The sequence below is a fragment of the Lonchura striata genome, chromosome 23, assembly GCF_050655825.1.
Source record: "Lonchura striata isolate lonStrDom1 chromosome 23, ASM5065582v1, whole genome shotgun sequence".
In the NCBI taxonomy this organism is placed as follows: Eukaryota; Metazoa; Chordata; class Aves; order Passeriformes; family Estrildidae; genus Lonchura; species Lonchura striata.
Window position 1 is genome coordinate 1,248,025 of NC_140725.1, and position 25,629 is coordinate 1,273,653.

Here is a 25,629-nt window from a genome sequence, read left to right on the forward strand (position 1 = left end):
CGAGTCACGGCCGGGCGCCGGCACCGGCACCGGCATCGCTATCGCTGCTGTGGGCACCGGCACCGGCACCGGCACCGGCACCGCTGTGGGCCCCGGCTGCGAGCCCCCGCTCGCCAGACCGCCCCGCTGCGCCCCCACCCCAGCGCCCGCCTCCATGGAGCCCGAGACCCCACAGCGCTCCGTGTTGTGAAAAATGCGTATGATATGGCTCTACGCAGATAGTTTCTATATGTATTATGTTATATTGATTAGTTGTGCTTTTGTAGTTAAAATGAAGGGTTTAGTAGTTAAAATAGAGGCTATGTATATGCGTTTTTTTTTTTTTAATTATTATTTTTTTTAGGAATGAGGTACTCGCTTCGAGGAACACCTAAATCTTCCAAAGAAAAGGAATTTATGGTTTTCTTATCAGAAGAAACTTAATTTCTTCAGGCCTTGCTCAGACGCCATGGGGATTAATGGAAATAGTTGACATACAACAGACAGAGTTTCTTGTTTTAAACAGAATGTACGCAAAACCATGAAGGATATATGAATATGCAACAAGTGTATTGTTTTATGGTTATTCCTTTGTTCACAAGGGATGCTTTTCATGACTTCGTGTCCGAGAGCATCCGGACGTCCGTCATTCTCTCCTTTTTATTGTCTTGTAATTGTCCTAACTCTACATTTTATTACTCTAATTGTATTACTATTTTTATAACCATTTTATTATTATTAAATTTTAAAATTTTAAAAACCAAGAGATTGGCGTTTTTCACAAGGGGAGCCTGTGCCAAGGCCTCTTCACCCTCGTGGGGAAGAACTTTAAAGAAAAGCTGGGAAAGTGCTTTGATATTAAAGTGCTTTGATATTAAAGCAGTTTGACACTGGATGGGAGGCAGGTTCAAGCCATCCCCACAAATCCAAGCCTTGCACAGATGCCACACTGTTATTGTGCCCTCCAGCCTGGCTTGGCAGCAGGGGTGGCCTAAAGCTGAACTGTGAATTTTCTGCCTGTATTTCTGCCTGATAAATGTCCCTGTCACCAGCAGGTGGCTTTATCCCTATTTCTGAGCACGTTTCAGGCTGCTGGCGTTGTGACAGAGCCGAGCCTGAGGTGTAATTACAGCGCTCTGCTCTGAACTGCCTGGGCAAAAGGGCACCGCGAGCACTGAGAAGGGACAAACGCTCCTGCAGTGCTAAAGGGGGCTTGCAAAGGGAGCAGAGGGGTTTTTATGTGGCTTGGGACTGCCAGAGGGCAGGGTTGGAGGGGATATTAAGAAGAAATTCTTTATTCAGAGGAGGTGAGGCCCTGGCACAGGTGCCCAGGGGAGCTGTGGCTGCCCCTGGATCCCCTCCAAGGGCAGGTTGGACAGGGCTTGGAGCAGCCTGGGAGGTGGCCGTGTTCATGGCAGGGGTGGCACTAGATGGCTTTAAGGTCCCTTCCTGGCCAAAACACCCTGTGATTTTTGCAGTGGATCCCTAAAATGTCCCTGGAGCTGTTCCCACGGCCAGATGTGCAACAGGCTGATCGCACAGCAGCAGAGGAGCTGCTGCATCCCCAGAGCTCCCCCATTCCCTGCCTTGGGTTGGCTCCGTCCACACGAGGTTGGCTGTGGGACGGTCACCCTGGGGTCTCAGCAGGACCCTCCCCTCCTTTCTGTGCCAGGACTTGGGGCCAAGTGAACAAACAATGGTGCTGCTCGTGGAGTCACGGTGTCCCTGTCCTTTGGGTCCCCAGCTCTGGAGTGGCCCGGGGAGGTGTCCTGAGGCAGGGCAGGGCTGGCTGTGGCCATGGTCTGGCTCTGCCCCTGGCTCTGGCCATGGCCATGTCCACGGGCACTCCGTGGGCTCAGCCCCTGTGAGCTGGGCAGAGTTTGGGCTCCTGCCGCAGCGCAGATAAGGAGCTGCTCCCTGCTCACGCCTCTGGGCCTTTTTATCTCTCGCTGAGTCCTCATTGCTGGCCCCCCACGCCTCCTTTGCTGTTGGGGTGAGGGCACAGGGAGGTTTTCCTGGGGAAAAGGAGCAAGTGATGAGTTGGTGCTCCATGTAGCAGAGTGCACGATGCCTTCCCGGTACCTGAGCTTCCGCTGCAGCGTGCCCTGGCTGATCCTCCTGCTGCAAGCTCTGCTCCTCACCCGCTCTTACTTCGGCTTCCCAGGTGTTAGTGACACCTACGCCTCATCCAACTCCTACCCAGGTAAGCCTGGCACCCTGCTGGCAAAGGAGGGGGGATCCCTGCTGCTGTTGTGCCCTGCACAGGGGTGGGACTCAGCAGGGTCTGGTGGTGAGAAGCAGAATGGTTTTATTGCTTTTGAACTTGCCAGGAGTGGTGGGACTTCGTGTCACAGGTGTGATGGGGATCCAAGACTAAATTGCAGTTTTGGTCAGTTTTCTGTTGGGTTTTTCAACCATTTGGCCCCCCATCTGGTGGCATCCATTCAGATAACTGTGTAAAATTAAATTCAGCATTAAGAGCATTTTTTCTCTGATTATAGATTAGAGAGAAAGCTCTGGAATTCTTTGCAAAATTCTTTGCAAGTGCTAAACAATAGTGGCATTTAATTTTTTATCTGAAGGCTTCCTAGTTAATTGGAATTTTTAAATTGATTTTTTTTAACCAGAAGTCTGCATCAATAATTTCACTGCTGTCTTGTTCTTTTCTGTCCTGTAGCATTTCAAGATGTCACCCACATGGTGATTTTTGGATTTGGCTTCTTCCTGATGGTTCTGAGGAGATACGGCTTTAGCAGCACTGGATTCAACTTCTTTCTTGTTGTTCTGGGTGTCCAGTGCTCTATGCTGGCAGAAGATTTATTAGTTTTCATTAGGGGACAGCAAAATCAAGTTGGTATGGAAAGGTAATGAGTTGATGTTAGAGCTGGGCTAGTGCAGAACTGCTGAGTGCTCCTTGTGGAGGTGAATGCCTCCTTGTGGGGCCCTGCTAGGGATGGGCAGAGTCACATTTGCAGGCATTTTAGAGGGCTTTTGCTTTTCAAGTGCATTGTTCTGTGTTATTCCTTTTTATTGGTCCTGCTGTCACCCTGAGTTGTTCTTTCCTTTCTTGCAGTCTAGCAAAGGCTGTGGTGAGCACAACTGCTGTGGTCATCTCCACTGGGGCAGTCCTGGGCAAGGCCAATCCTGTGCAGTTAATTGTGATGACCCTGGTGGAATTAATCTTTTTCTACGTGAGCAGATGCATCAACAGAACATTGCTGGAGGTACCCTGGTGGGATTTGCAGATCTGTGGGGGGAAATGTCACTGGAGCTTTGGAGCAGCTCAGTCAGGAGCTGCAGCAAAGGCTTTGTGTGGCCTGGATCAGCCCACGGATGGTGAATATTCTCTTGGCACAGGTCCCAGAGCCCCTCACCGTGATGCACGTGCACCTCTTTGGAGCCTACTTTGGTCTGGCACTCACCTCCCGCTTCCCTGAGCCTCCCCCAGGGCTGGACAAGAACAGGAGCACCCCAAAGTCAGAGCTGCTCTCAGTGCTGGGTGAGTCCTGCCTGGAATGGCTCAGCTGGAAGAGGGATTGCAGGGAGAACGTGGGGAGGGTTGGGGGTTTAAATGCAAAATGCAGCTCTGAATGCAGCCAAGCACAGGAACTGCTGCTGTGCTTCCTGCTTTGTGACAGTGGCCCCTTTCCTAAGAGGCCACTCCTGCCACAGCTGGGGCTCAGTTTGCTTTGTCACCTCGGCATAAAGGCTCCTCCAGGTTAGCAGCTCTTTCTCCAGGTTCACCACTCCCTTTCCTGGCCAAGCTGTCCCCCTTGGCTTGCTGGTGAGGGGCTGTGTGCCAGAGCTGAGCTCATCGCTTGTATTTCAGCAGAGCTCAGGCTGCTTGTCCAGGTGGTGCACAGAGATAGAAAGGGGCAGTCCCTGCTGGTAACAGAAGTAAAAAGATAAAGCCTGGTGAAGGGTGGAGAGTGTGATACAGGCAGGCCCACCAAAGAGGAGCTGGGGAGGGACAGGCTCAGTGTCTGGGACTTGCATTCCTTTTGTTATGGAAGCAATTTGGTGTCTTTATTATCACAGCTTCTGTAGTGCAACTGCCACCAGCTGAACCCAGAGCTTCCTGCAGGGGTCCACAGGGTCTCAGTCAGTCTTTGCCCAGTTTGGGGAATACAAATCTTCAATGCTGCTCTTTTGTGTCCCTGGAGTTCTTGTTTGCTGTTTATTTCCAGAGCTGAGCACATACTCGTAAGAATGCTGCAGAGGATTTTATATCTATATTTATGACTGACTAACTGCCTGATCAATGGCAAAAGGATGAATCATCTCACAAATCCTCAGTGCTGCCATTAAGTTCAGAGTTGCTGAAATGGCCTCTTCTGTCTGACACAGGGCTTTCTCTGCCTTGGTGCACTGAAATCATGGATATTAGCAATGGAAACTGGATTTGACAGAGCCAAGACAAGCTGGTACAAAATCAGTGCCTGCTTGGGCTGCTGGAAACTGGATTTTGTGCCTCATAGTGCCAATGCCTGTGTCACTTGTTAGGGGTCTTGGACAAGAACACATCAAATGTCCTGTCAGGTGGATTGCACAAGGGTCTGGCACCTCTGTGGGGTGGGGAACACAACATCAGTGATGGGGGTGGGCTGGAAACAAAACACAGCAGCTGGCAAAGCCCAGGGAGCTGCTGGAGTCTGTGCCCAGCCCAGCCCGCGGGGCGGTGGCTCAGCCTGAGGTGCTCTGAGGCCACCGGCGTCCCTCTGCTGGCTGGAGCCCGCTCTGTGCAGTGCTGCAGGTGAGGAGAATGCATCCTGCCGGGCAGGGCACTTGCTGCAGGCAGGGACGCTCCCAGACGCTCACCATTAGGGGCACGGAAGCAGAAGAACCTGTTTTCATTCCTGTTAGAGTGTGGTCATGGAGGTGTGACACGGACAGCTCCTCAGTGGGAGTGATCTTAGAGGAGGCTGTGCTTTGGGAAAGGTTTGGGAATTACAGTGAATGCACACTGTGAGCTGGAGCCCTCCAGAGACAGGCAGTGATGGGTTCCCCGTGGTTCAGAGCAGCTCCTGAGGCTTTCTTGTCCTTGTCCCCAAGGCACTGTGTTTGTCTGGGTGTTCTGGCCAAGCTTCAATTCTATCCTGGCTGATTCCAAGAAGAAAGCAGTGCTCAACACTTACTTGGCCCTCGCAGTGAGTGCTGTGGCTGCCTTCATGTTGTCTGCTCTGACCTCCAAGGATGGCAAATTCAGAATGGTAAGGACGAGGGAAGACCCTGCATGGGGTTTTTCTGTTCAAAGAGATTTTCTGGTACCCTCAGGAATGTGCTGGAAATACAACAGCTGTTAACTGAAACCTTGTCCAGGAGTAAGTATCTGACAGTCACAGCCTCACAGAGGGGTTTGGATGGGAAAGGGCATCAAAAATCACCTCATTCCACCCCCTGCCATGGGCAGGGACACATCCCACCATCCCAGGGTGCTCCAAACCCTGTCCTGTTGTTATTGGACATGAAATGAGTACACAGAAGTTTGGTAAGTTCAAAAGAGAAAAAGAGACAAAAGTGACTGTGGATTGGAGGATGGAATTCCCACCTCTCCAACCACACTGGCCAATGTAAGAGTTCATTAATTCTCTCTTCTTACAAAGAAGGTGGTAAAACAATCATTATTTACACCAACAGTGTGTGAGAAGTCCGGTAGAAATATGTAAACATCAGAAGGCATAGAAAATATTTAAAAGAATTTTAAAACTTTCAAAATAACTATAAAAGAAAACTTAAATTTTAAAAATCAGGGCAACATTGTCCAGCCTGGCCTTGGGCACTTCCAGGTTTCCAGGGGCAGCCACAGCTGCTCTGGGCACCCTGTGCCAGGGCTTGCCCACCCTCCCAGGAACAATTCCTTCCCAATATTTAATCTGCACCTTCCCTCTTTCAGTTTAAAGCCTTGTTGCAGCACCACAAGCCCTTGTCAGAAGTGCCCTGAGTGCCTGCTGTTGTTCCTTCCAGGCTCATATCCGCAGTGCAGCCCTGGCTGGAGGGGTTGCTGTCAGCTACACTGCACACCTCATCCAGCACCCTTGGATTGCCATGATTTTGGGGCTGCTGGGCAGTGTCATCACCATCCTGGGATCTCACTGTCTACAGGTAATGCTCAAACCCCTAAATGGTTCTTGGATAAGCTGTGTAAATGTTTTTTTCCAATGCAGGATACCTCAAGGGAAACCTCTTTTCCAAACTAGGAAACCTGAGGTGTTTTGAGCAGAGTGCAGGATTGCAGCTTGTGGGAGCAAATTCATCCTCTAGGTCTGCAATTACCAACTTGTGACTCTGGGTGTCAATGAAACCTTTTCTTCTTCCCAGAGGTGCTTTAATCCTGCTTTGAAGCTTCAGGATACTTCTGGAGTCCATTTCACTTTTGGTTTGCCTGCTGTGCTTGGAGCTGTGGCCGCTGTTGTTCTCCGTGTTGTAGAAGATGGGATTGCGACACAATGGAATGATTTATCCAGGTACATCAATTCTTGTATTAAATAATGAAGAGAAATAATCAGCACTGCAGTGTGCCCTGAGAAGAGTTGTCAGACATCCGGAGAGCCTGAATGGCATCACAGATACATTGTTTTCTATCAGGTAACCCAAGATAACCCCTGAAGTACAAAAAAAAAAAATAAAAAAAAGTCAGTAAAAAGGAAATTGAGAGTTGATTTGAGAGTTGAGCAGCCTTGGGTCCTGTTTTCTGTTTCCCTTTTTGTTCATGTTAAATGCAGCACATACAGGAGATGAAGGCTTGACATGTGCCTCCCTCCAAGACTCCCTTTAGGGTCTGGGATGTTTTGGGGAGCTTAGGAGGGAGGTAGAAATAATGCCCTGACACTTCTCATCACGTTCTTAATGAAACAAATTTAATGAAGTTTTAATACCAAAAAGGTGGACAAAATAAATCTGCTGAAATCTCCATTAGGCTTTTGGTATGTTCCTAAAACATCTCACTGCAGCTGCAGGTTTGAGAATTACAGCTTCTATGAGAGATTTTGATAGATGCAGATTCATTCACAGTGGTAATACTAAATAAAAGCTGAAACACTTATTTTGCTTTCCAGTTTGGGTTACACTGCCTTTTATTATATTGGTGCCTTCTGTCAGACCATCAGCACTGCCTTGATAACAGGTTTCATTACAGGTCAGTACTGAAACATCCTTTGTTTCCTTTGAGCAAGTTTCTGTGGGTAAATCACTTGTGGAATAAATGGAAACATGAGTGTCAGGGACTCCTCCCAGCCAGAGCTGTTTTGCACAGAAATAACCCAGCAGCACCATTCTTTCAGTGCTGAAGTTTTATTTTAACCCAGGTTTAACAGCTGCCTTCAACCTGCAGACAGCAGAGGTGTGAAGATGAAAATACTTCCACTTTTGGGTGTTGTCTTATTGGCAGAAGATGCCCCAGTCTGGGTCTTGTCACTTTTTAGGCCATTTGGAGCAAATGTGCAAAGTTTCAGGAACATCAGGAGCTGCTTCAGCCCAGCTGCAGCCCTTTGATCAGGAGATTTTGGGATTTGGGGGACTTTTTGCTGCTTTGGGAGCAGCAGCACTCACGTGGCTCCCATGGAATGCTCTGGTTTGTGGCAGCTGCTGGTTTTCCCCAGTCCCTAATTCTGTCTGGAGCAACAGAGAAATGGCCAATGAAAATTGCTGGGAAACACACCCTACAATGATTTTTTGAATGTTTGAATTTATTTAAACCTTTGCATTACTTAAGTGTAATGGAGGACAAATAGATCTTTAGAAAACATCCAGCTGAAATAACCAAACATTCAGTGTTTAACCAATTGTTCAAAAATCCAGAGATCCCAAACTAACAGTGCTGATAAACCAGATAAATAATACACAGGCACTTCTCATGCAAGAAACTCGTCATTTTGATGTATTTTCATAATCTAGCAGCTGTTTGATGGGGTTTTACCTAAAGTAATTCATTTTTAGTATCCCAAGCCTTGATCCTGGCAAGCCTCTTTTTGTATTTAAGGCCAGCTTGGGTCAGGGGGGCTCTGCTGGAGGATTTGGGTCTGAATTTGTGTTTTGATCCATTACATTTGGATAAATGTTGCCAAGAAACTCCTATTACACAAAATCCTCCCCTTCCCTGGTGTTTATTTTGCATCTCTCTCTCTTTAACAACAGGTTTAATCTTAAACATCAAACTGCTGAAAGCAGTGCATGTCTCAAAGTACTTTGATGACCAGTTTTACTGGGAGGTGAGTTTCAAAATTATTTCAGATTCACTGTGGGGGACTTCATTTAGCATTTTGATAAAGAACTCCAGATATTTGAATTAAAAATATGGGGAAATAAAGGGTTATTCCTTTTCCCAGCACATTTTGATGCACAGTCCTTGGGCACCCTTAGATGCTGATGTGAGGCTGTGAAAATAAGCTTTTAACCAGCTTTTCCACTGTTTTGAGGGGTTTTCCTGTGATGATTTGATATGTTCTGATACCAGAATGTTTGTGTTCACAGTTTCCCCACTTGTCTGTTGGATTTTGAGTGGAGGATTTCAGCTGACAGGACCAAGATAAGATTTTCCTCTTTATCACCAGAAAAACTGAACAGCTATGATGAGTTCAAAGAGCACTGAAATACCAATTCCCAGGCCCACAAAAGCCACCCCAATGGACACTCAAAAAGTAAACTGTTCCAGTTATTCTTGAAAGATAGAGTGTGAATTCACAGATGCAAACTTCAGCTTTTCTGCTTTGTTTGCCTTACCTTAAAATACTTTTTTAGAAGACATGCACAAAAAAGTTGTCTGCATTCATGGCTTATCAACCCAAGTGCTTGGAAACATTAAACTATTTTTAGCTCCAGAGTTTACAAAGCAAAATGATGGATTTGAAAGTGTCATTTCTCAAGGAGTTCTTCTTATCTAGCAAGGTACTCAGGTTTTTAAAAAAGCTGAAGTGATTCTGCTGAAGGCCTTGACAGGCCAGGATTTGATGAGTGAGCTGGAGCAGAGCCAGAACTCTGCATCCTGCCAGCCTGAGCTCCTGGAAAAATCTGGCTGGGGCTGGATGTTGGGAGGTTCTGGTGGCAAAAGTTCAGCTGTGGGTGGTGTTCCTGGAACCCCTGAGGTTTGCTGCCAAGTGTAAAACACAAACTGAGCTCAGGGCAGTGTCTGGCCCAGCACAGGGGATGGCCCTCAGTGCTGCCAGCATTTTGGAAGTGCAGGGACTCTGGGGACAGAGGATTCTCTGCTAGTGAACCCTTTTTTTAAGTGGATTGTGATCCTCAGTGTCTCTTACTTTCAAAACCAGCTGACACAGAAAACTTTGCAGCAGTAAAAGATTGCAAACGTGGCTGTTTCTCTTCCTTCAGCAGCCTGGGAGGAATGAATGGGGGAGCTCGTGACCGAGTGCTTTGCTGAGGCTCCCTGGCCTCATTCACTCCCTGCTGAGCAGATCCCTGCAGCTGCAGAGGGAGGCAGCTCCCAAGGAATGCAGGCGTGCAGAGGAAGGGCCAGTTTGCCTCGTTCCCAGCTCCCAGAGAGCCAGCAGGAGTTCAGCAGCTGCCCAAACCTTCTGCACACAACTGTGAGTTCTTACTTCCCAGACACTTCCTCTTCATCACCACAGGATAAATGAAATGTTCAGGGAAGAAAAATCCCAAACCACCACAATTCTGAATTACACAAGAAAAGCCAGACACCAGCAGGTTTTGAAATTGAAGAAATGGTTATATTGCCCAGATATAGGAAATATTTAATAAATATCTGTTAAAAGGTTGCTTAAATGCAGTTTTAGTAAGTCTTGGATTGTAAATAACATCATAGAAAGAGCTGGTTAAATACATCCATATTCCACTTTCCTTTTATTTGTAGCAAACATCATTTTAGAAAAGTGACTCCACTGTTGTTTGTAGCAATTTTACATTTCTCAAAAACACCACAACACTGAAGTGGACGTACAAGAGTAAAAAAAATAACCGGAATAGAGCTGGATTTAGTGCTTTCAGCTTTCCTTGATTTCTCTTCAGACACAATGGAAGGTTTACAAAATGGTTTTACAAAACTTTGGGGGATGCAGTTAAAGCCCAGGGCACTCCAGGGGGGTTCACTGCCACAAATCCTCTGTGCGGCCAAACTTGAACACCAGGCCCCTGTGGAAACACAGCAAAGGGACACCACAAATCAAATTCCTCTTGCTTAAACACAGGGTTTCAATGGGGATTTGTTAATCCAGTTCCTGTGCAGGCAGATCCCAGGTTATTCACACAGGTCTGCTTACAAAACAGGACTTTAGGACCAACCAGATCACAGCAAGTTTCAGTTTTTTTATCATTAAAATTAAATAGGAAACAAATAAAAGAGGACAGTCTTACCCAAAAAAGATGAATGCATTCTGGAAAAACACTGCTATTCCTGGGTACACCACTGGTTTTTCTGAGAAAAAAAAATCCCCATAAAACTTTTTTTAAAGTAATTTTCAAGCATATCCCGTTTCTGACATGTCATTTCCCCTTGTGCCAATTTAGCAGAGAGGCTTTGGGAGCAATCTGCAGGATCGCAATGTAATTTGTATTCTGGGAATAACTGTTCACCCAGGGAATTATTCCCTTAAAACTGCAGCAGCTTAATTACATCCATGGAGTTCCCAGCTGGGCAAGAGCTGGGTTTGTAGAGGAAGTTTGTACTTAGATCAAATCCACCCCAATATCTGTAATAATATGGCAGAGTGGTGAGTAGGGCAAAATGTTCAAACTGGGCCTACCTAGAAACCCTCTAAATACCAACTCTAAAATCCATGAGTCATTAAAAACACCTTAAACTTCCAAAAATAGAGTCAGCTCTTACCTTTAACCACGTAGCCCCCAAAAAGGATCCACATGGAGGCAATGAGGGACCCAAAAGCCATCATGAAGCCGATGAAGAGCCAGATCCGAGCCCCTGCAATGGGATGGGGGATGTCCTGTACCTCTGGGGCACCTGGCCCCACACACCCCACACACCCCACGGACCCCAAAACAGGGGTGTGAGCCCAGCCCTGGTACCTGTCTGGCCCAGGCAGCCCTCGCTGTAGCTGTCCCCTCGCACCTGCCCGTTGGACACGGCGTTGATCCTGGGGAAAAGGGGACAGGAGGGGCTTTAAAGGGGACAAAAGTGGCATTGAAGAGGACAGAGGGGCATTGAAGGGGACAGAAGGGGCACTAAAGGGGACAGAAGTGGCATTAAAGCTCTCCTCTGCACTCTCACTGCTCTGCTGGGAGCGGGACAGGGAATTCCTTACATCAGGAAGGCGATGGTGGCGATCACCCCACAGGCATGGTAGGAATGGTTGAAGTCTTCCACTTGAGGGTATTTCACAGCAGCATCGATGATGATCCACCAGCCTGTGAAAAACTAGGGGGCGGGGGGGAAAGAGCTTAAAATACAGAGCTTAAAATACAGACACAGCCTGTGAGATCGCTCTGGAAAAACATCATAAATATTTAAACAGCCGTACAGTTTCCAACCCAGACTAAACTGTGACACCATCAGTTTTGCTGTAAGTTTGATCTGCAAAGCAGTCAGCTTGATCTGCAAAGCCAGGGGTTTGCCCACTCCAGCAGTTACTTCCTGGGTAAAACTGGGAAATTTAAACAAAAAACGGACGGAGGAAACCAGGCCAGGTTTTGTCAGTAACTCTGCTGCTACACATAGGGACAATGTATCCCTGTTCTTCCTTTCCCTGGAATTGCTGAGCAGGGAGTGGCCTCTAAAAGCATCCATTCCAACCCACCGTGGTCACTACTGAACCGTGTCCCCAAATGCCACATCCGCGTGTTTTTTAAACATTCCCAGGGCAGTGACTCCAGCATGCCTGGCCATTTCAGTGGAGAAATTCCCCCTTTTATCCAACCTAAACTCCCACTGGCACACCTTGAGGCCGTTCCCTCTCATCCTCCCACTTGTACGGCGGAAGGAGAGCCTCCCAAACCGCTCATAATTTTTATCTTGTGACAGAAAAGCCCCAAAGACCCCCAAAACCGCGAGCAGGGCGGGGCCGTACCAGCACCCCCGCGGCCACGGAGGCGATGGTGTTGCGCTTCTCGCCCCAGTCCACGCACTCGGAGCACCGCAGGCTCTCCAGGAACCCGGACATGGCTCTGCCTGCCGGCGACTGCGGGAGGAAACGGGAGCTCCGTCCGCGCGGGGAACCGCGGCAGCGCGGCGGGGACCCGGCGCTCCCCCGATCCGCGCACCGCATCCCGCTCCCGCACCCCGCGAGGAGCTCACCGCTCATCCCCCGCACCCCGGTCCCTGCACCCCGCGCATCCCCCGCACCCCCGATCCGCGCACCCCACCCCGCTCCCGCACCCCGCGAGGCGCTCACCGCGCATCCCCCGCACCCCGGTCCCTGTACCCCGCGCATCCCCCGCACCCCTGTCCCAGCACCCCGCGCATCTCTGGCACCCCGGTCCCCGCACCCCGCGCATCCCCCGCACCCCGGTCCCTGCACCCCGCGCATCTCTGGCACCCCGGTCCCTGCACCCCGCGCATCCCCCGCACCCCGCGCATCCCCCGCACCCCTGTCCCAGCACCCCGCGCATCTCTGGCACCCCGGTCCCCGCACCCCGCGCACCCCCGCGCATCCCCCGCACCGTGCGCGCCCCCGGCCCCGCGCGCTCCCCGCGCGCTCCCCGCGCACCGTCACGGGACGCGGCGGCGGCGGCCGCGCGCATGCGCAGCGCGGGCGCGTCCCGAGGAGCGCCGGGGCGGGGCCGGCGCCCGGCGGGGGGCGGGGCCGGCGCGTGCGCGGCGGGCGCGCGGGTTGCGTAACGGGAGGGACGTTCTGGAAGGTTCGGGGCCCGCCCTCAGTCGGCGGCGGGCGGCGGCGGCGGCGGCGGCGGCTCTGTCGCTCTTCTATCGCGCTTCTATCGCGGTTCTGTCGGCGATCGCGGCCGGCGCAGCGGGCCCGGCGCTATGGGCGTGACTCACGAAGCGGGGCTCTCCCCTCAGGACCCGTGCGGGGGCAGCCCGGCGGGCTGGAGCCGGTGAGGCGGCGGGCCGGGGCCGGGGGCAGAGGGCGGTGGCGCTGAGGGCTGCGGGGCGCTCACGGTGGGTTCTTACGGTTTTTATTTCGTTGCAGGAGCGCGCAGGTGCCGCAGGGGAACCAGCGCGGGGCGTGCCCGGCGGCGCCCAGCGGTGAGTGAGGGGCGCTGAGGGCTCGGCAGGCCCGGGGCTTCATTTCTCTGATTATTGTCCCGGCTCCGTGACCTTGCTCCTGGCGAACAGATAAAACAGTGAAACTTCAGCTAGAGAAGCGCCTCTGACGAGATTTCAGTGCGCGGGTTGGATTTGTTGCCGAGCTTCTCTTTGTGCCGAGCGCTAAATAGAAATTCCGTGTCCAAGCAAGCTGCCCTAAACTGGTTACGTAACTCTGGGCTTAAGTCTTGTGATAAGATCCCTACCGCGGGTAACCTTTGTAGCCATAAAATGGCTGCCACTCCAGGGACAGCCATTTTAATTATTAATTTAGAGACGTAAGTGCCGTGTCCTGTGCGAGTCACGGCCGCTGGATCATCTCCCGGCTTTTGCACGGAGCGTTTTTAGCAGCAGCTTGTTGAGTGCGCTGCTGGGATGTGTGGAGCTGTGTGCCGCGAGTTCCATAGCGAGATACAGGCAACATCTCAGCTGCCTTACAGTTACAAGGTAGTTTCGTTTTGGAGTATCCAACGAGGAGGAATTGTAGCAAAAAACTTAATGTGTACTAGGCTGGAAAGCAAATGGTTATTTTGTATCATAGATGCAATGGCTCCTGTGTATTTAGGATGATAAAATACCTGGAAAATTCTTTTCAAGAATGTCAAGATTTTCCTATTTTTTAGAGGGAAAAAAAGGTGTTGAGCAAGGAATTACACTTAAAGCCCACACAGACCTCTCTCCAAAATTCCATGCAGAACTACTCATGGTTTAAACTGAAAGTTTTATTTTTTCACACAGCTTTGTGTTTCAGTTTTGTGGCTGACTGCAGGCGAGTGTTCAGTGTTAGTGGAAGATGGCTGGGGGTCGTTGGGGTGTTGCATTCCTTGTATTTCAGTTTTATGATTGCCTGCAGGAGAGGGAGTTGCAGTGTTCAGTGTTAGTGGAAGATGGCTGGGGGTCGTTGGGGTGTTGCATTCCTTGTGTTTCAGTTTTGTGGCTGACTGCAGGAGAGGGAGTTGCAGTGTTCAGTGTCACTGGAAGATGGCCGGGGGTTGCTGGATTATCCCTGGTTGTTGCTGAGGAAGTGCCCATGAACGCTGACCTTCCCTCTCCCCCCACAGGAACAGAGACGGGGCACTGCAGAGCCGCAGCCACACCCGAGGGCGCGCAGAAAGGGCAGACGGCCGCCGTGACGGAGTTCATGGACGACCTGAGCCTGGGCTCGCCGGGCCACGGCGACTCGTCCCGGCGCAGCTGCAGCCGCTCCTCGGGCCGCTCGTCGTGCAGCTCCCGCTCCAGCAGCAGCTCCTCCAGCCGCTCCTCGCGCAGCTGGAGCCGCTCCCGGTCCCGCTCCCGGTCCCGCTCCCGGCGGCACGGCTCCCGGCGCTCGCGGCGCCGCTCCCGCTCCTACTCGCGCAGCCGCTCGCGCTCCCGGCGCTACCGCGGCCGCTACCGGCCCCGGCGCTACCGGCCCCGCCGGCGCCGCTCCCGCTCCTGGTCCCGCGGCAGGGCCTGCTACCGGCGCTCCTACTCGCGCAGCCGCTCCCGCTCCCGGGGCCGCCGCTACTACGGCTTCGGGAGGAGCGTCTACCCCGAGGCCTACCGGGGCTGGAGGAGCCGCTCCCGCACGCGCTCGCGGAGCCGGTCGCCTCTGCACCTCAGTGAAAAAGGTACTTGGGGCTCTGCGAGGCTTCTCGCTGCGAGAGCCCGCAAAGAGGCTTTGTTTGAGCCAGGCGGGTTCTCCTCGGCTTGCTTGGTTTGAAAAGCACAAGTGAAAAAAACCTCAGCTTTTTAATAAAGATTGTTCTTCAGAACGTTAATTGGCACAGGGGGGCAGGCTGTGATGAGATCGGTCCCAGATGATGAGTGCATAGATGTCAAACCTGCAGGATTCAGGCTTGAGTAGGTGCACGTGGATTTTAATGTGACACAAAGCACTTTTTCTCTTCCTTCCTCTTCTAGACAAGAGGGAACTGCTGGAAATTGCAAAAGCCAATGCTGCCAAAGCTCTGGGAACAGACAACATTGTCCTGCCAGCGAGCCTGAAGATCTCTGCTCCTGCCAAGGAGATCAAAACTGAGAAGCAGGCGCGTGAGGAAGCCACGGAGTCAGCTGAGGTAAGTATGGAGTGTTCTGACAAGGTAAACACCTCTTAGACTTGTCTGCATGGCTGTGCTGTAGTTCAGCTGTGGAGCTTGTGCTTTATGAGCTCAAACTCCTGAACAAAAACTTGTCCAGAAACCTCGAGGCTTTGCCCTAAGCTGGCAGCAGAGGCCCTCTCTGAGGTGGCTGATCCCCTGAGTGTCCAGTAGGGACAGCTGGGGAAGGGGAGGAGACTTGTTCCTTCGACTTGTTCTCCTCATGGGATATTTCCCATGAATTCCACTAGTTTATGCTTTTCTGACCTAAAACCAGGACTATCCTTGCCAAACCTAGTGAATAGTGTGGGATTATTTTTTTTAAGGTTAAATCTTTCTGCCTTTTTTAACTGTTAAAAGATTTTCATGTGCAACAAACTGTTTCCCAGAAATTCCATACCCAAGCACACAATGCATTTTACATACTTTATTTCTGTCTTATAGAAATCATGACTATGGTTCCAGACATGAGGAAGAAAATCTGGTGGTAATTAAGGGACTTGTGGGCTGTAGCTGCTGTGAATTGAAGGGAGGGAGAAACTGGAGCAGCTTAAAGTGAATTTTAGTTTGGTTCTGTCGTGGTGTGTTACCCTGAGGCACAGTAAATACAATACAGTAAATACAGGCAGCCACTGCCTGCCTCAGGTGCTGCTCGTGGAAAGGGACGTGAATTTGCTGAGGGTTTGACACAAACGGTGCAGGCATCCCTTTCATAAACATATGCAATATATTCCAGATGTTGAGAGAGTACAGAAGAAGAGGCCTGCATCCCTTGCAGATAAGTTTACTGTTGTTCTCCAAAGCCCTGCAGGATGGGTGTGCAGTGTCACCACTCTGCTGTGGCAGCTTCTGCTGTGACTTGGGTCCTCTCTGGGCTCTGCTGGGCTGGAGCTGCCTCCATTGGCACGGGAGCAGCTCGGCTGGCACTGGCACAGCTGCCCTGGGCAGAGGCTGCCAGCCCTGCCTGGGCTCTGCCCTGCCTGGGCTCAGCCCTGCTGTGCTGTGGCTTCACAGCCACTTCAGATGAAATAGGGAACAGTCCCAGAGAGCTCTGCTCTGACTCCTGCCCTGCCCCAGGGAGCCCCTCTTAAGCTGTGTCTGCTCTTCTTTAGCAACCCGGGAGTGCAGCTGAGGACGTGAGCAAGGCTGGCATGGAGAGAGCAACCATCCAGAGGAGCATTTCCTTCAGCCCTAATGTGAGTGATGGAATCCCTGAGTAACGACAGGAATTTAATGTTTGCTCATGATATCCCTGCAGGAGTTGGTAAGAGCACCTGGATACACCTCAGCAGTGTGTTGGAAATAAGTGTTCACCTTCAACCCGAACAATTCAAAACTAGAACTAGTTTAAAACACAGCTTATATCGAGTTTCATGTTTTAGTAATGCAAACTTAAGATGTGGGGATTTCTCCTGTGTTTTGTGCATGGGATTGATACCTAGTATAGGCATCAGGTATTCCAGGAGCTGGAGAGAAAACATTTATATGATTTATATGATAAACCCCTTGCTTCCAGCACCTTTTCTTACAGGAAATGTCTTTTTTTTTTTCCCCAGAACACAATGGCCAAGCCTGCCCTGCAGAAGCCAGTGAGCCACGCTGTGGCTAAGGAGCCAGTGGTTTCTCCAGCCAGGGAGGAGGACAGGAAGGGAAGCCCCTATGGGCAGTGGGTTCCTGTCAAGAAGGAGAAGAAAACATTCCTGAACTTCTCACCCAAAAGCTCCCTGTTCCGGGCACGCTGAGGGGAGGCACTGTCAGACTGCAGCACTGGGCACCCCTCAGCAGAGACTTGGAGATTTCTGATGGGCTTGAAGACTTGTTAATACTGAGTATTTATTTTGAGGTCTTAATTTTTGGAATCTTAGGTTTCTCTTTCAGATAGAGAGAGCACACAGATCCAGAAGCCACAGATGGGAATCTTGTGTATATTTGTAAATATTTTATATTGCTTTATTGGACTAGAACTTGCAGGTGGGTAACTTTTTCTAAACCATAGTTGCGTAGCTGTTCTTTGAACACCTGGATTTACCTTGTGCAATTGTTTACTTCAAGTGAATAAAGTTTAGTTTTGCACTGGCTGTGTCAGGTGTTAGGCCCGAGTTTCTGTGGTTATTTGTGGGTTTACCTTGCACTCCCCAGCTCACTCTGGCCGTGGGTCCTGCCTCTTCCTTCCCTGGGTGCTCTCTGGAGCGGGGATTGTGTGGGATTTCAGCTGCCTGCCCCAGGAACCGTGGCCATTCCCAGTCACTACAGGGTTTATTTTACTGGTTTGCTTTAGATCAGCCTCCCTGAGAGGCAGGAAGGGAAAAGGGGCAGGAGAAAGTTCAGGAAGGCAAGGAGCTCTTGCATTTTGGGGGTAATTGGTAAAACTTGGGTTTTGTATAAACAAATTGTTAGTAAAATAAATGGAATGGGCTAATGTCTGGAAGCTTCTTTCAGAGACCCTTGAATGGGGGGAGGATCCTGTGTTTTATCCTCTCCCTGTGGGTGAGGCTGGACAGGGGCAATCCCACCTTGGAATTGCTGCCAGGGGGGGAATCCCACCTTGGAATTCCTGAGGGACAGGGGCGAGCTGCCTTTCCACCGGAATATCACTCTGCTCTTCATTCTGCTGGCACACAAACCTGTGGAACCTACACAGCTCCCAAGTTAGACCAAAGAGTTTATTTAGAGCACAGCAGGCAGAACCTGGCTCCTCCTGCAGCCAAAGCTCTTCACAGCTGAATTCTGCAAATTGTCCACTACAATAAACACCACGGAGCTGACAGAGCAACAGCTAAAAATCTACTTTGGATACAATTTACAATGGAAAATGGTGACAGAGGAGACAGGAGAGAGCTGGGCCAGGCAGGCTCACAGGGCCCAGGCTGTTTGAGCTGAGCTGAGCTTAGCCAGGCTCACACAGCCCAGGTTCAGTTTGATCTGAGCTGAGCTGTGCCAGGCTCACAGGGCCCAGGCTCTTTGAGCTGAGCTGAGCCAGGCTCACACGGCCCAGGCTCACAGCGCTGAGCTGAGCCAGGCTCACACGGCCTGGGCTGTTTGAGCTGAGCTTAGCCAGGCTCACACAGCCCAGGCTCGCTGAGCTGAGCTGAGCCAGGCTCACACGGCCGTGCCCCTCTCCAGGTTCTGTTTGATCTCGGCCGTGTATTTCCCGTAGAACCTCTCTGCCTTCTGGTTGAACTTGGCGTTCCTCTCGTTGATGTAGTCGATGTCGGCGTCGTCGTTGTAGGGCCGCCTGCGGCTGTACTTGTCCCTCTTCTCGATCCTGGGGGCAGCAGGGGCTGAGCCCGGGGCTGCAGCACCCCCAGCCCTGCCCTCCCTCCCCTCTCTGCCCGGTACTCACTGCTTCTCCAGGTCTGCCACCATCCTGTCCACGCCCTCCTTGGAGGGCACGTGGGTGCCGTGCAGGAGGCTGTCCGAGGTGGGGTACAGGGCGTCCCCGCTGTGGGCAGAGCAAGGGGCAGCACGTTCACGCCTGGGAATCCCAGGGAGCACCTTAAAGCCCAGCCAGTCCCAGCCCTGCACCTCCCACCACCCCAAATTGCTCCAAAACCCATCCAGCCTGGCCTTGGACGCTTCCAGGGATCCAGGAGCAGCCACGGCTGCTCTGGGAAATCTCCGCCAGGGCTTCCCCACCCTCACAGGGAACAATTTCTTCCCAATATCCAACCTAAATCTCCCCTCTTTCACTTGGAACCCCTCATCCCTTGTCCTGCCCCTCTGTGTCCTTGCGATTTCCCTGCTTCTGCCCGAGTTCCACTGCCACACCTCACGCAGCTGTGGGAACCCCAGAGTCAGATGACATTAAATGTCAGTACTAAACCCAACAGAGAGACCAGCAGGTGCCTCTGAGAGACACAGAACCCCCCAGAAATGCTCAAACTGGACAAGTCTCAGTCCTTACAACCCTGCTCCAGAAGTGCCTGGTGACGCACTGAAACGTGACCTAAGCGCTTGGGCACTTCCTCCAGCTCAGCAGCAAATGAACTCATTAATTACCCCAGCAGCCCTCCCGAAGCAGGGGCAATTAACGAGGTTCATTCCCGGGGCGGGGAGCAGGACTCACTGCTGCTCCTTCAGCCGCTCGTACTGCTCCAGGTCGGGTTTGATCTGCCGGGTCAGGCGCCGGTACTGGCGCAGCTGCGCCGCCGCGTAGTCTGGGGAGAGACAGCGTCTGCTGGCCTGCCTGCAGGCCTTACCTGCCCCTCTGCATGCTTCACCTGTTTTCTGGTTTTATTGCATGATTTTACCTATTTTACAGCATTATTTTATATTTTTATAGCATGATTTTACCTATTTTACAGCATTATTTAATATTTTTATACCATTATTTTACCTATTTTACAGCATTATTTTATCTATTTTGTAGCATTGTTTTACATATTTTATAGCATTATTTTATATTTTTATAGCATGATTTTACCTATTTTACAGCATTATTTTATATTTTTATAGCATGATTTTACCTATTTTACAGCATTATTTAATATTTTTATACCATTATTTTACCTATTTTACAGCATTACTTTATCTATTTTGTAGCATTGTTTTACATATTTTATAGCATTATTTTATATTTTTATAACATGATTTTACCTATTTTACAGCATTATTTTATCTATTTTGTAGCATTGTTTTACATATTTTATAGCATTATTTTATATTTTTATAACATGATTTTACCTATTTTATAGCATTATTTTATATTTTATAGCATGATTTTACCTATTTTACAGCATTATTTTACCTATTCTACAGCATTATTTTACCTATTTTATAGCATTATTTTACCTATTATCTCTCTTTCTGTTCATATTGTTATTAGATATGTTCTACCACCATGTGCTCTTCATAGTGCACCAATAATATAAAATGTTTTTACTTTAAGACCGCTAAAATTAGGGTTCACAATATTCTCTGTAAAAGACAAACGTACTTATGAATAAAATATCATTCCTTGCCTTTCTAACAATAAAATGATTTTCATTCCCACCCCAGCAGCAGCAGCAGCCCAGGTGGGTGAGCTGAGGGATTACCTGAGAAACCCAGGTCGGGGTTTTTCTTCTTCTTCTTCCTCTCCCACCTCTCGGCGTCCTCGGCGCTGATCTCCAGCAGCTTCACCCGCTCGTAGTCCTCACCCCGGGCTGCGCACTCCTGTGGGAGCAGCAGGGAGAGCCGTGCCAGGGAACCAGCCTGGGCAGTGCCAGGGAACCAGCCTGGGTAATCCCAGCTCCAGGGAAACCAGCCTGGGTAATCCCAGCTCCAGGGAAACCAGCCTGAGCAGTGCCAGGGAACCAGCACAGATTTGGGGTGCCAATCAGGGCTCAGTTAATTACCCCACAGCTCAGCCTGAGCTCTGAGCAGCGTGTCCCTGTGTCCCTGCCCACCCTGGGGGGTTCTTTACCTTCTTCTTCTCCTGCACCTGCAGCTCCCACTCCAGCCGGGCTTTTTTGGCTTCCCAGTTCGGGGGCAGCTTCAGCCTCTTGTCCTCCTCCATCACCTCCTGGCTGTTCAGCTTGCAGGCCTCGTGCTGCAGGCAAACGGGGCAGCAAAATGGGGCAGGGGAGAGCAAGCCCGGGGAGTGAACCCCAACACCCGGGAGTGAACCCCAACACCCGTGGAATGAACCCCAGCATCTGTGGAACAAACCCAAATCCACATGGAATGAACCCCAACACCCCTGGAATGAACCCCAACACCCGTGGAACACCCCAAACCCGCATGGAACAGCCCCAAACCCCCATGGAACAACCCTAAACCCCCACAGAACAGCCCCAAACGCCCAGGGGAACAAACCCACATCAAAGCCCCGAACCCCCGGGGACAAAGCCCCGAACCCCCGGGGGAACAAAGCCCCGAACCCCCGGGGACAAAGCCACCCCGAACCCCCGCAGAGCACTCCGGGCTGGCACGGAGCTCCGGAGGTCGCCCAGCGGCAGCCCGGCCGTGCTCGGTGCCGGCCCCGCTGCCGTCCCCCGTACCCGCTTCATGTGGAGCTCCCGGAACCGGCGCAGCCGCTCCTCCCGCCTCTGCTCCGCCGCCGCGGCCGGGCCGGGCTCTGCCGCCGCCTCCTCCTCCTCCTCCTCCTCCTCGTCGCTCTGCAACGAGCCGCACTCAGCCAGGAGCGCCGGCAGGAGCCGGGAGCCCCGAGCCGACCGATCCCGGCCCCGCCTCACCCCGACACCGGCCTCGGGCAGCCCCAGGCTGCTGAGGGCCGACACCGCCGCCGCCATCGCACCGCGCCCGCGCTTCCGCTTTCCGGTATCCGGTACTTCCGGTATCCGATACTTCCGGTGTCCGGTACTCTTGGTACTTCCGGCGCTCCCGGCGCGTCCTGCAGGGCGCCCCCTAGCGGGCGGGTGGTGCCGCCGCCGCTGTCCTCGGGAGCCCCAAAATGGGGACGTTACAGAAAATTAATAAAATAAAATAAAATAAAATAAAATAAAATTAAATAAAATAAAATTAAATAAAATAAAATTAAATATAAAATGAAATGAAATGAAATGAAATGAAATAAAATATAAAATGAAATAAAATTAAATATAAAATAAAATGAAATGAAATGAAATGAAATGAAATGAAATGAAATGAAATGAAATAAAACAAAATAAAATAAAAGATAAAATGAAATGAAATGAAATATAAAATAAAATGAAATAAAATGAAATAAAATAAAATAAAATAAAATAATAAATTAAAATAAAGTTTTGTTGCAACTTGTGAGCAAAGCAAGCCCTGGTTGAGAGAATTAATACAGCATAACTTTCTAACATTAAATATATAATATTCATGGTAATATTTGCGAAAAGCCAATCATAAAATCTGCATTTTTCACAGCAGGATTGCAGAGCAGCCCCGGCAGAGGGAAGCGCAACCCCAGCCGTGGCTGAGCCCGGCCCTTCACCAAAAAAGGCACCAAAAAAGCATCAAAAATCATCAAAAAAGCACCAAAAAAGGCATAAAAAATCACCAAAAAAGGGATCTTGCCCCACTGGCTGCCGAAATCCCCCTGGGAAAGCCTTGGCAGGCACGAGAAAGGAATTTGGGCCTGAAACTTGCCCAGGACCCCGTCAAACTTGTAATAATGCCATCAATCCAGCAAAATGGGGGATCTGAACTGCTGGGGAAACTAATTAGGGACAGGTCTTATTAAAAATTAATTGGGGACAGATCTGTGCGTGGTCATTAACCTTGGGGAAATGTGGAGAGGGTTTGGTTTTTAGGGGGAAGAGAAGCTGGGGCTGTGTCAGGCCAGCTCCTCTCCATCACAGGCTCCTCGCCGCGTCCTCCTGGGTTGCAATTACAATCTTTCAGCTCAGACACAAAATCATTGCTCCGGAGAGCCAAAATTACCTGGCTAATGGGATTACCAGAAATTAACCCGGTTACGTGGGGACTCCATCGAAAATGAGAAAGTGCTGATGGCCAAAATCAATTCCTCCCCAGCCAAATGACTGCAGGCCTGGCTTAGGGTTTCAGTTTAATGCTCAGCCCTCCTACAATGAGCAGGGTGGGATTGAATTAGGTCCTGACGTGGGCTTCGAGTGATGGCAGCGGTTTGTCTTTAATGCCAGCAGAGAGCTGGGGGAAAAATGGGAAATCCTCCCTGCTTTTCCCTGGAACCACAGGGAGGGTCCTGCTGGGGGTCCCTGGGATGGGAAAAATGGGAAAAATGGGAAATCCTCCCTGCTTTTCCCTGGAATCACAGGGAGGGTCCTGCTGGGCGTCTCTGGGATGGGAAAAATGGGAAAAATGGGAAATCCTCCCTGCTTTTCCTCTGGAATCACAGGGAGGGTCCTGCTGGGCGTCTCTGGGATGGGAAAAATGGGAAAAATGGGAAATCCTCCCTGCTTTTCCTCTGGAATCACAGGGTCCCTGGTGCCCTCGTGAGGAGCTGCCTTGGCCAAGCCCTCCCTGCCCGTGTTCCAGCCCAGGATCAGAGCTGGAATTGGGGCAGGGGGCTGGGGAATGGGGTGGGAAGGTTTGGGATCCACAGTGGGGTGTGGGAATGGGGTGGGATGGTTTGGGATCCACAGTGGGCTGGGGGAATGGGGTGGGATGGTTTGGGATCCACAGTGGGCTGGGGGAATGGGGTGGGACAGTTTGGGATCCACAGTCGGGTGGGAACAGTGGGGTGGGATGGTTTAGGATCCACAGTGGGGAATGGTGTAGGATGTTTTGGGATCCCCAGTGGGCTGGGGGAATGGGGTGGGATGGTTTGGGATCCACAGTGGGGAATGGTGTAGGATGTTTTGGGATCCCCAGCGGGCTGGGGGAATGGGGTCTTTGGGATCCCCAGCAGGCTGGGGCAGCAGCACGGGACACTTTGGGATCCCCAGCCCCACGGGTGATAAATCCCGGGCTCCCCAGGCAGGGCCGCTCCTTTCGGCAGCTCCGGTCTCCTCTTTTCCCCTAAAAGCCGGAACCCGGCGGGGTTTCCTGGCTGGGAGCGGCTCGGTCGTTGCCGTGCCTGGGAAATGAAGCCGGTTTTGTGTTTTACCGCACGAAGCCGGGGCTGGGCCGCCTCCCGGTGCCTGTGTCCCCCGTGGGGAGCTGCCGGCCCGGCTGTGCCTCACCCCGCCGGGATCGGGGGGACTCGGAGCGCCCCAAACCTGCGGGGATGGAGAGCCGGGCGTGGCCCTTCCCCGAGGATGCGACAAGCGACAATTCATTAACTGTCCCCGAGCGGAGCGGGGCTGGACCTGGCGTCCTGCTGGCGCTGCCGGAGGGAGCTGGCAGAGGGGAAGGGACAATCGCGGCGGTCCTGGAAGAGCCCCAGCGCCCCGGCAGAGCCGGGAGGGTGCCCTGGGTGCTCAGGGTTTGCTCCTGTCCCTGCTGTGGGACAGCCGGCGGGAGCATCCCCAGGATGGAGCCATCCCTGGAGGGCAGCAGGGAGGATAACGTCACGTTTCCCCCGGATCAATGAAGATTTGGGTTCGGGAGTTATTAGCCCGGTGTCATAAACTATCTGAAAACCACAAAAGTAAAATAATAAATCTCCTCTGTTTGCCTCCTGCGCGGGGTTTTTAAGTACCCGAGTCCCTCCAGGCAGCGGTTCGATATCGCAGCGCACACAAATCACCGAGACAGGGCCGGATTTTGGGGAATATCGGCCAGGCTTTGCTGTTTCCCAGCGCTCGGCCCTGGGGGATGTGTCCCTGTCCCACAGCGGGGCACTTTGGGGTGTTCCTGCCATGGGAAACGCAATTCAGGCACAATTAAATGATTAAAACTAAACTGGTGCTGGGAATCGCACCCCCAAACTGGGGTTCAGCAGCTGTGGGGAGCAGGAGACAGCTCCTCCCAGTGCTCCCAGTGCTCCCAGTGCCCCGAGGTGTCGGTGCCAGCAGCGGGGCTGTCCCCGGAGGTGTCGCGGTGTCCCCTGGCCCCTGCCAGCCACAGGTTTGTTTTTAAAGCTTTTTCTGGTGCCATTTCCCGGTGGTTTTGTCTCCGGGCCGTGGCCGCTGCGTTCTCCCTCCCTTCGTTATTTCCAGCCTGCCTCGGGCTCTGCGTGGTTTGCCCCGATCCCAGCGGGGTCCCCCTCGAAACCCACCAGAACCGAGCTCTCAAAGGGAAAAATAACCCCGACCAAATAAATCCTAACAAAACAAACCCCGACCAAACAAACCCCGAGCAAACAAACCCCGAGCAGGGCGATGTGGGGCGGGTTCCCCGTTCCCTCTGCCGGGAACACTTCCAGCAGCCGAGGGAAAGGCGCAGGAGGAGCACGCGGTGGATCGGGGGTCAGCGAGCCCCGCCGCCCTCCAGGGGCTGAGGTAATTAGCGCCGGGCGTTAATGAGAGCAGCTCGCGGGGCACGGCCGCGGCGGTGCCGTGCCTTTTCCAGGGATGCGGTGGCGCATCCGTGGGGCACCGGCGGTCCCCGGGAAGGCTGCGGGGACCGGGCCGACCCCTCGGGACACGCCGAGCCCGCCGCACACGCGGCCCGGGAGCGGCGCTTCCCGTCCGGACACCTGGGCTGGGGAACCCCCGCGCTGTTCAAAGGCACGGAGCCTCTTCCCTGCGCCGCTGCCCCCGTGCCCCCCAGCTGGGCTCCGCGGGCCGGGCAAGCACGAGGAGCCTCCCCGAGCGCACATCCCGCTCGCCATGCGCTCCGCAGCCGGCGGGGCGGGATGCTCGGCCCCGCTTCGTGCCTCGCACACCATTTCCCGGCGCGGGGAGGGCTCTTCGTGCCTCTGCAGCGGGGTGGAAGCAGGTGCAGCTTCCTGGGTTTCTGCTGAGGCCCGATTTTGGCTCCTAAAGTGTTAAGTGAGTGCTAAGCCCCATAAAATTACCCTTTCAGCTACTATTTCTGCACAAAAGGCTCTCCGCGACGAGATATGCCAAAGCATCTGATGAAGTAACATGTCTATTCTCATTTGTG

The 25,629-nt window shown here is 51.9% G+C and overlaps 4 protein-coding genes across 9 annotated transcripts; 2 read left to right on the plus strand and 2 right to left on the minus strand.

Moving 5' to 3' along the window:
* The first annotated feature begins 1,963 nt into the window (after nucleotides 1–1,963).
* On the plus strand, nucleotides 1,964–10,084 carry LOC110472870 (RH-like protein). The gene is made up of 10 exons (XM_021534962.3): nucleotides 1,964–2,182; nucleotides 2,657–2,843; nucleotides 3,053–3,203; nucleotides 3,337–3,478; nucleotides 5,032–5,189; nucleotides 5,944–6,081; nucleotides 6,298–6,443; nucleotides 7,035–7,114; nucleotides 8,113–8,186; nucleotides 8,449–10,084. The coding sequence occupies exons 1-10, from the start codon at nucleotides 2,047–2,049 to the stop codon at nucleotides 8,473–8,475; spliced, it is 1,239 nt and encodes a 412-aa protein (XP_021390637.3). The 5' UTR covers nucleotides 1,964–2,046; the 3' UTR covers nucleotides 8,476–10,084.
* On the minus strand, nucleotides 9,641–12,654 carry TMEM50A (transmembrane protein 50A). 3 transcript variants are annotated; one of them, XM_021534963.3, is made up of 7 exons: nucleotides 12,612–12,654; nucleotides 11,973–12,083; nucleotides 11,211–11,323; nucleotides 10,975–11,042; nucleotides 10,778–10,870; nucleotides 10,306–10,366; nucleotides 9,641–10,083 (listed from the first exon to the last, which is right to left on the minus strand). In XM_021534963.3, exons 2-7 carry the CDS (start codon nucleotides 12,063–12,065, stop codon nucleotides 10,038–10,040), a joined length of 474 nt encoding a protein of 157 aa, XP_021390638.1. In that variant the 5' UTR covers nucleotides 12,066–12,083; nucleotides 12,612–12,654; the 3' UTR covers nucleotides 9,641–10,037. The 3 variants fall into 3 exon arrangements, with proteins under 3 accessions (XP_021390638.1, XP_021390639.2, XP_085415689.1); XM_021534964.3 differs by having other exon boundaries at nucleotides 12,565–12,654; XM_085559563.1 differs by having other exon boundaries at nucleotides 12,546–12,654.
* A 125-nt stretch (nucleotides 12,655–12,779) lies between these two features.
* Nucleotides 12,780–17,324, plus strand: RSRP1 (arginine and serine rich protein 1). Of its 2 annotated transcripts, none has more exons than XM_021534966.4 (6): nucleotides 12,780–12,957; nucleotides 13,053–13,108; nucleotides 14,230–14,778; nucleotides 15,071–15,225; nucleotides 16,359–16,442; nucleotides 16,803–17,324. In XM_021534966.4, exons 1-6 carry the CDS (start codon nucleotides 12,887–12,889, stop codon nucleotides 16,986–16,988), a joined length of 1,101 nt encoding a protein of 366 aa, XP_021390641.3. In that variant the 5' UTR covers nucleotides 12,780–12,886; the 3' UTR covers nucleotides 16,989–17,324. The 2 variants fall into 2 exon arrangements, with proteins under 2 accessions (XP_021390641.3, XP_085415684.1); XM_085559558.1 differs by having other exon boundaries at nucleotides 16,359–16,510; nucleotides 16,803–16,939.
* A 564-nt stretch (nucleotides 17,325–17,888) lies between these two features.
* On the minus strand, nucleotides 17,889–21,513 carry SYF2 (SYF2 pre-mRNA splicing factor). Of its 3 annotated transcripts, none has more exons than XM_085559560.1 (8): nucleotides 21,423–21,513; nucleotides 21,228–21,344; nucleotides 20,651–20,776; nucleotides 20,283–20,400; nucleotides 19,313–19,403; nucleotides 18,590–18,688; nucleotides 18,326–18,511; nucleotides 17,889–18,212 (listed from the first exon to the last, which is right to left on the minus strand). In XM_085559560.1, exons 1-7 carry the CDS (start codon nucleotides 21,477–21,479, stop codon nucleotides 18,346–18,348), a joined length of 774 nt encoding a protein of 257 aa, XP_085415686.1. In that variant the 5' UTR covers nucleotides 21,480–21,513; the 3' UTR covers nucleotides 17,889–18,212; nucleotides 18,326–18,345. The 3 variants fall into 3 exon arrangements, with proteins under 3 accessions (XP_085415686.1, XP_085415688.1, XP_085415687.1); XM_085559562.1 differs by having other exon boundaries at nucleotides 17,889–18,156; nucleotides 18,320–18,511; XM_085559561.1 differs by having other exon boundaries at nucleotides 17,889–18,188; nucleotides 18,302–18,511.
* Between the last annotated feature and the right edge of the window lie 4,116 nt (nucleotides 21,514–25,629).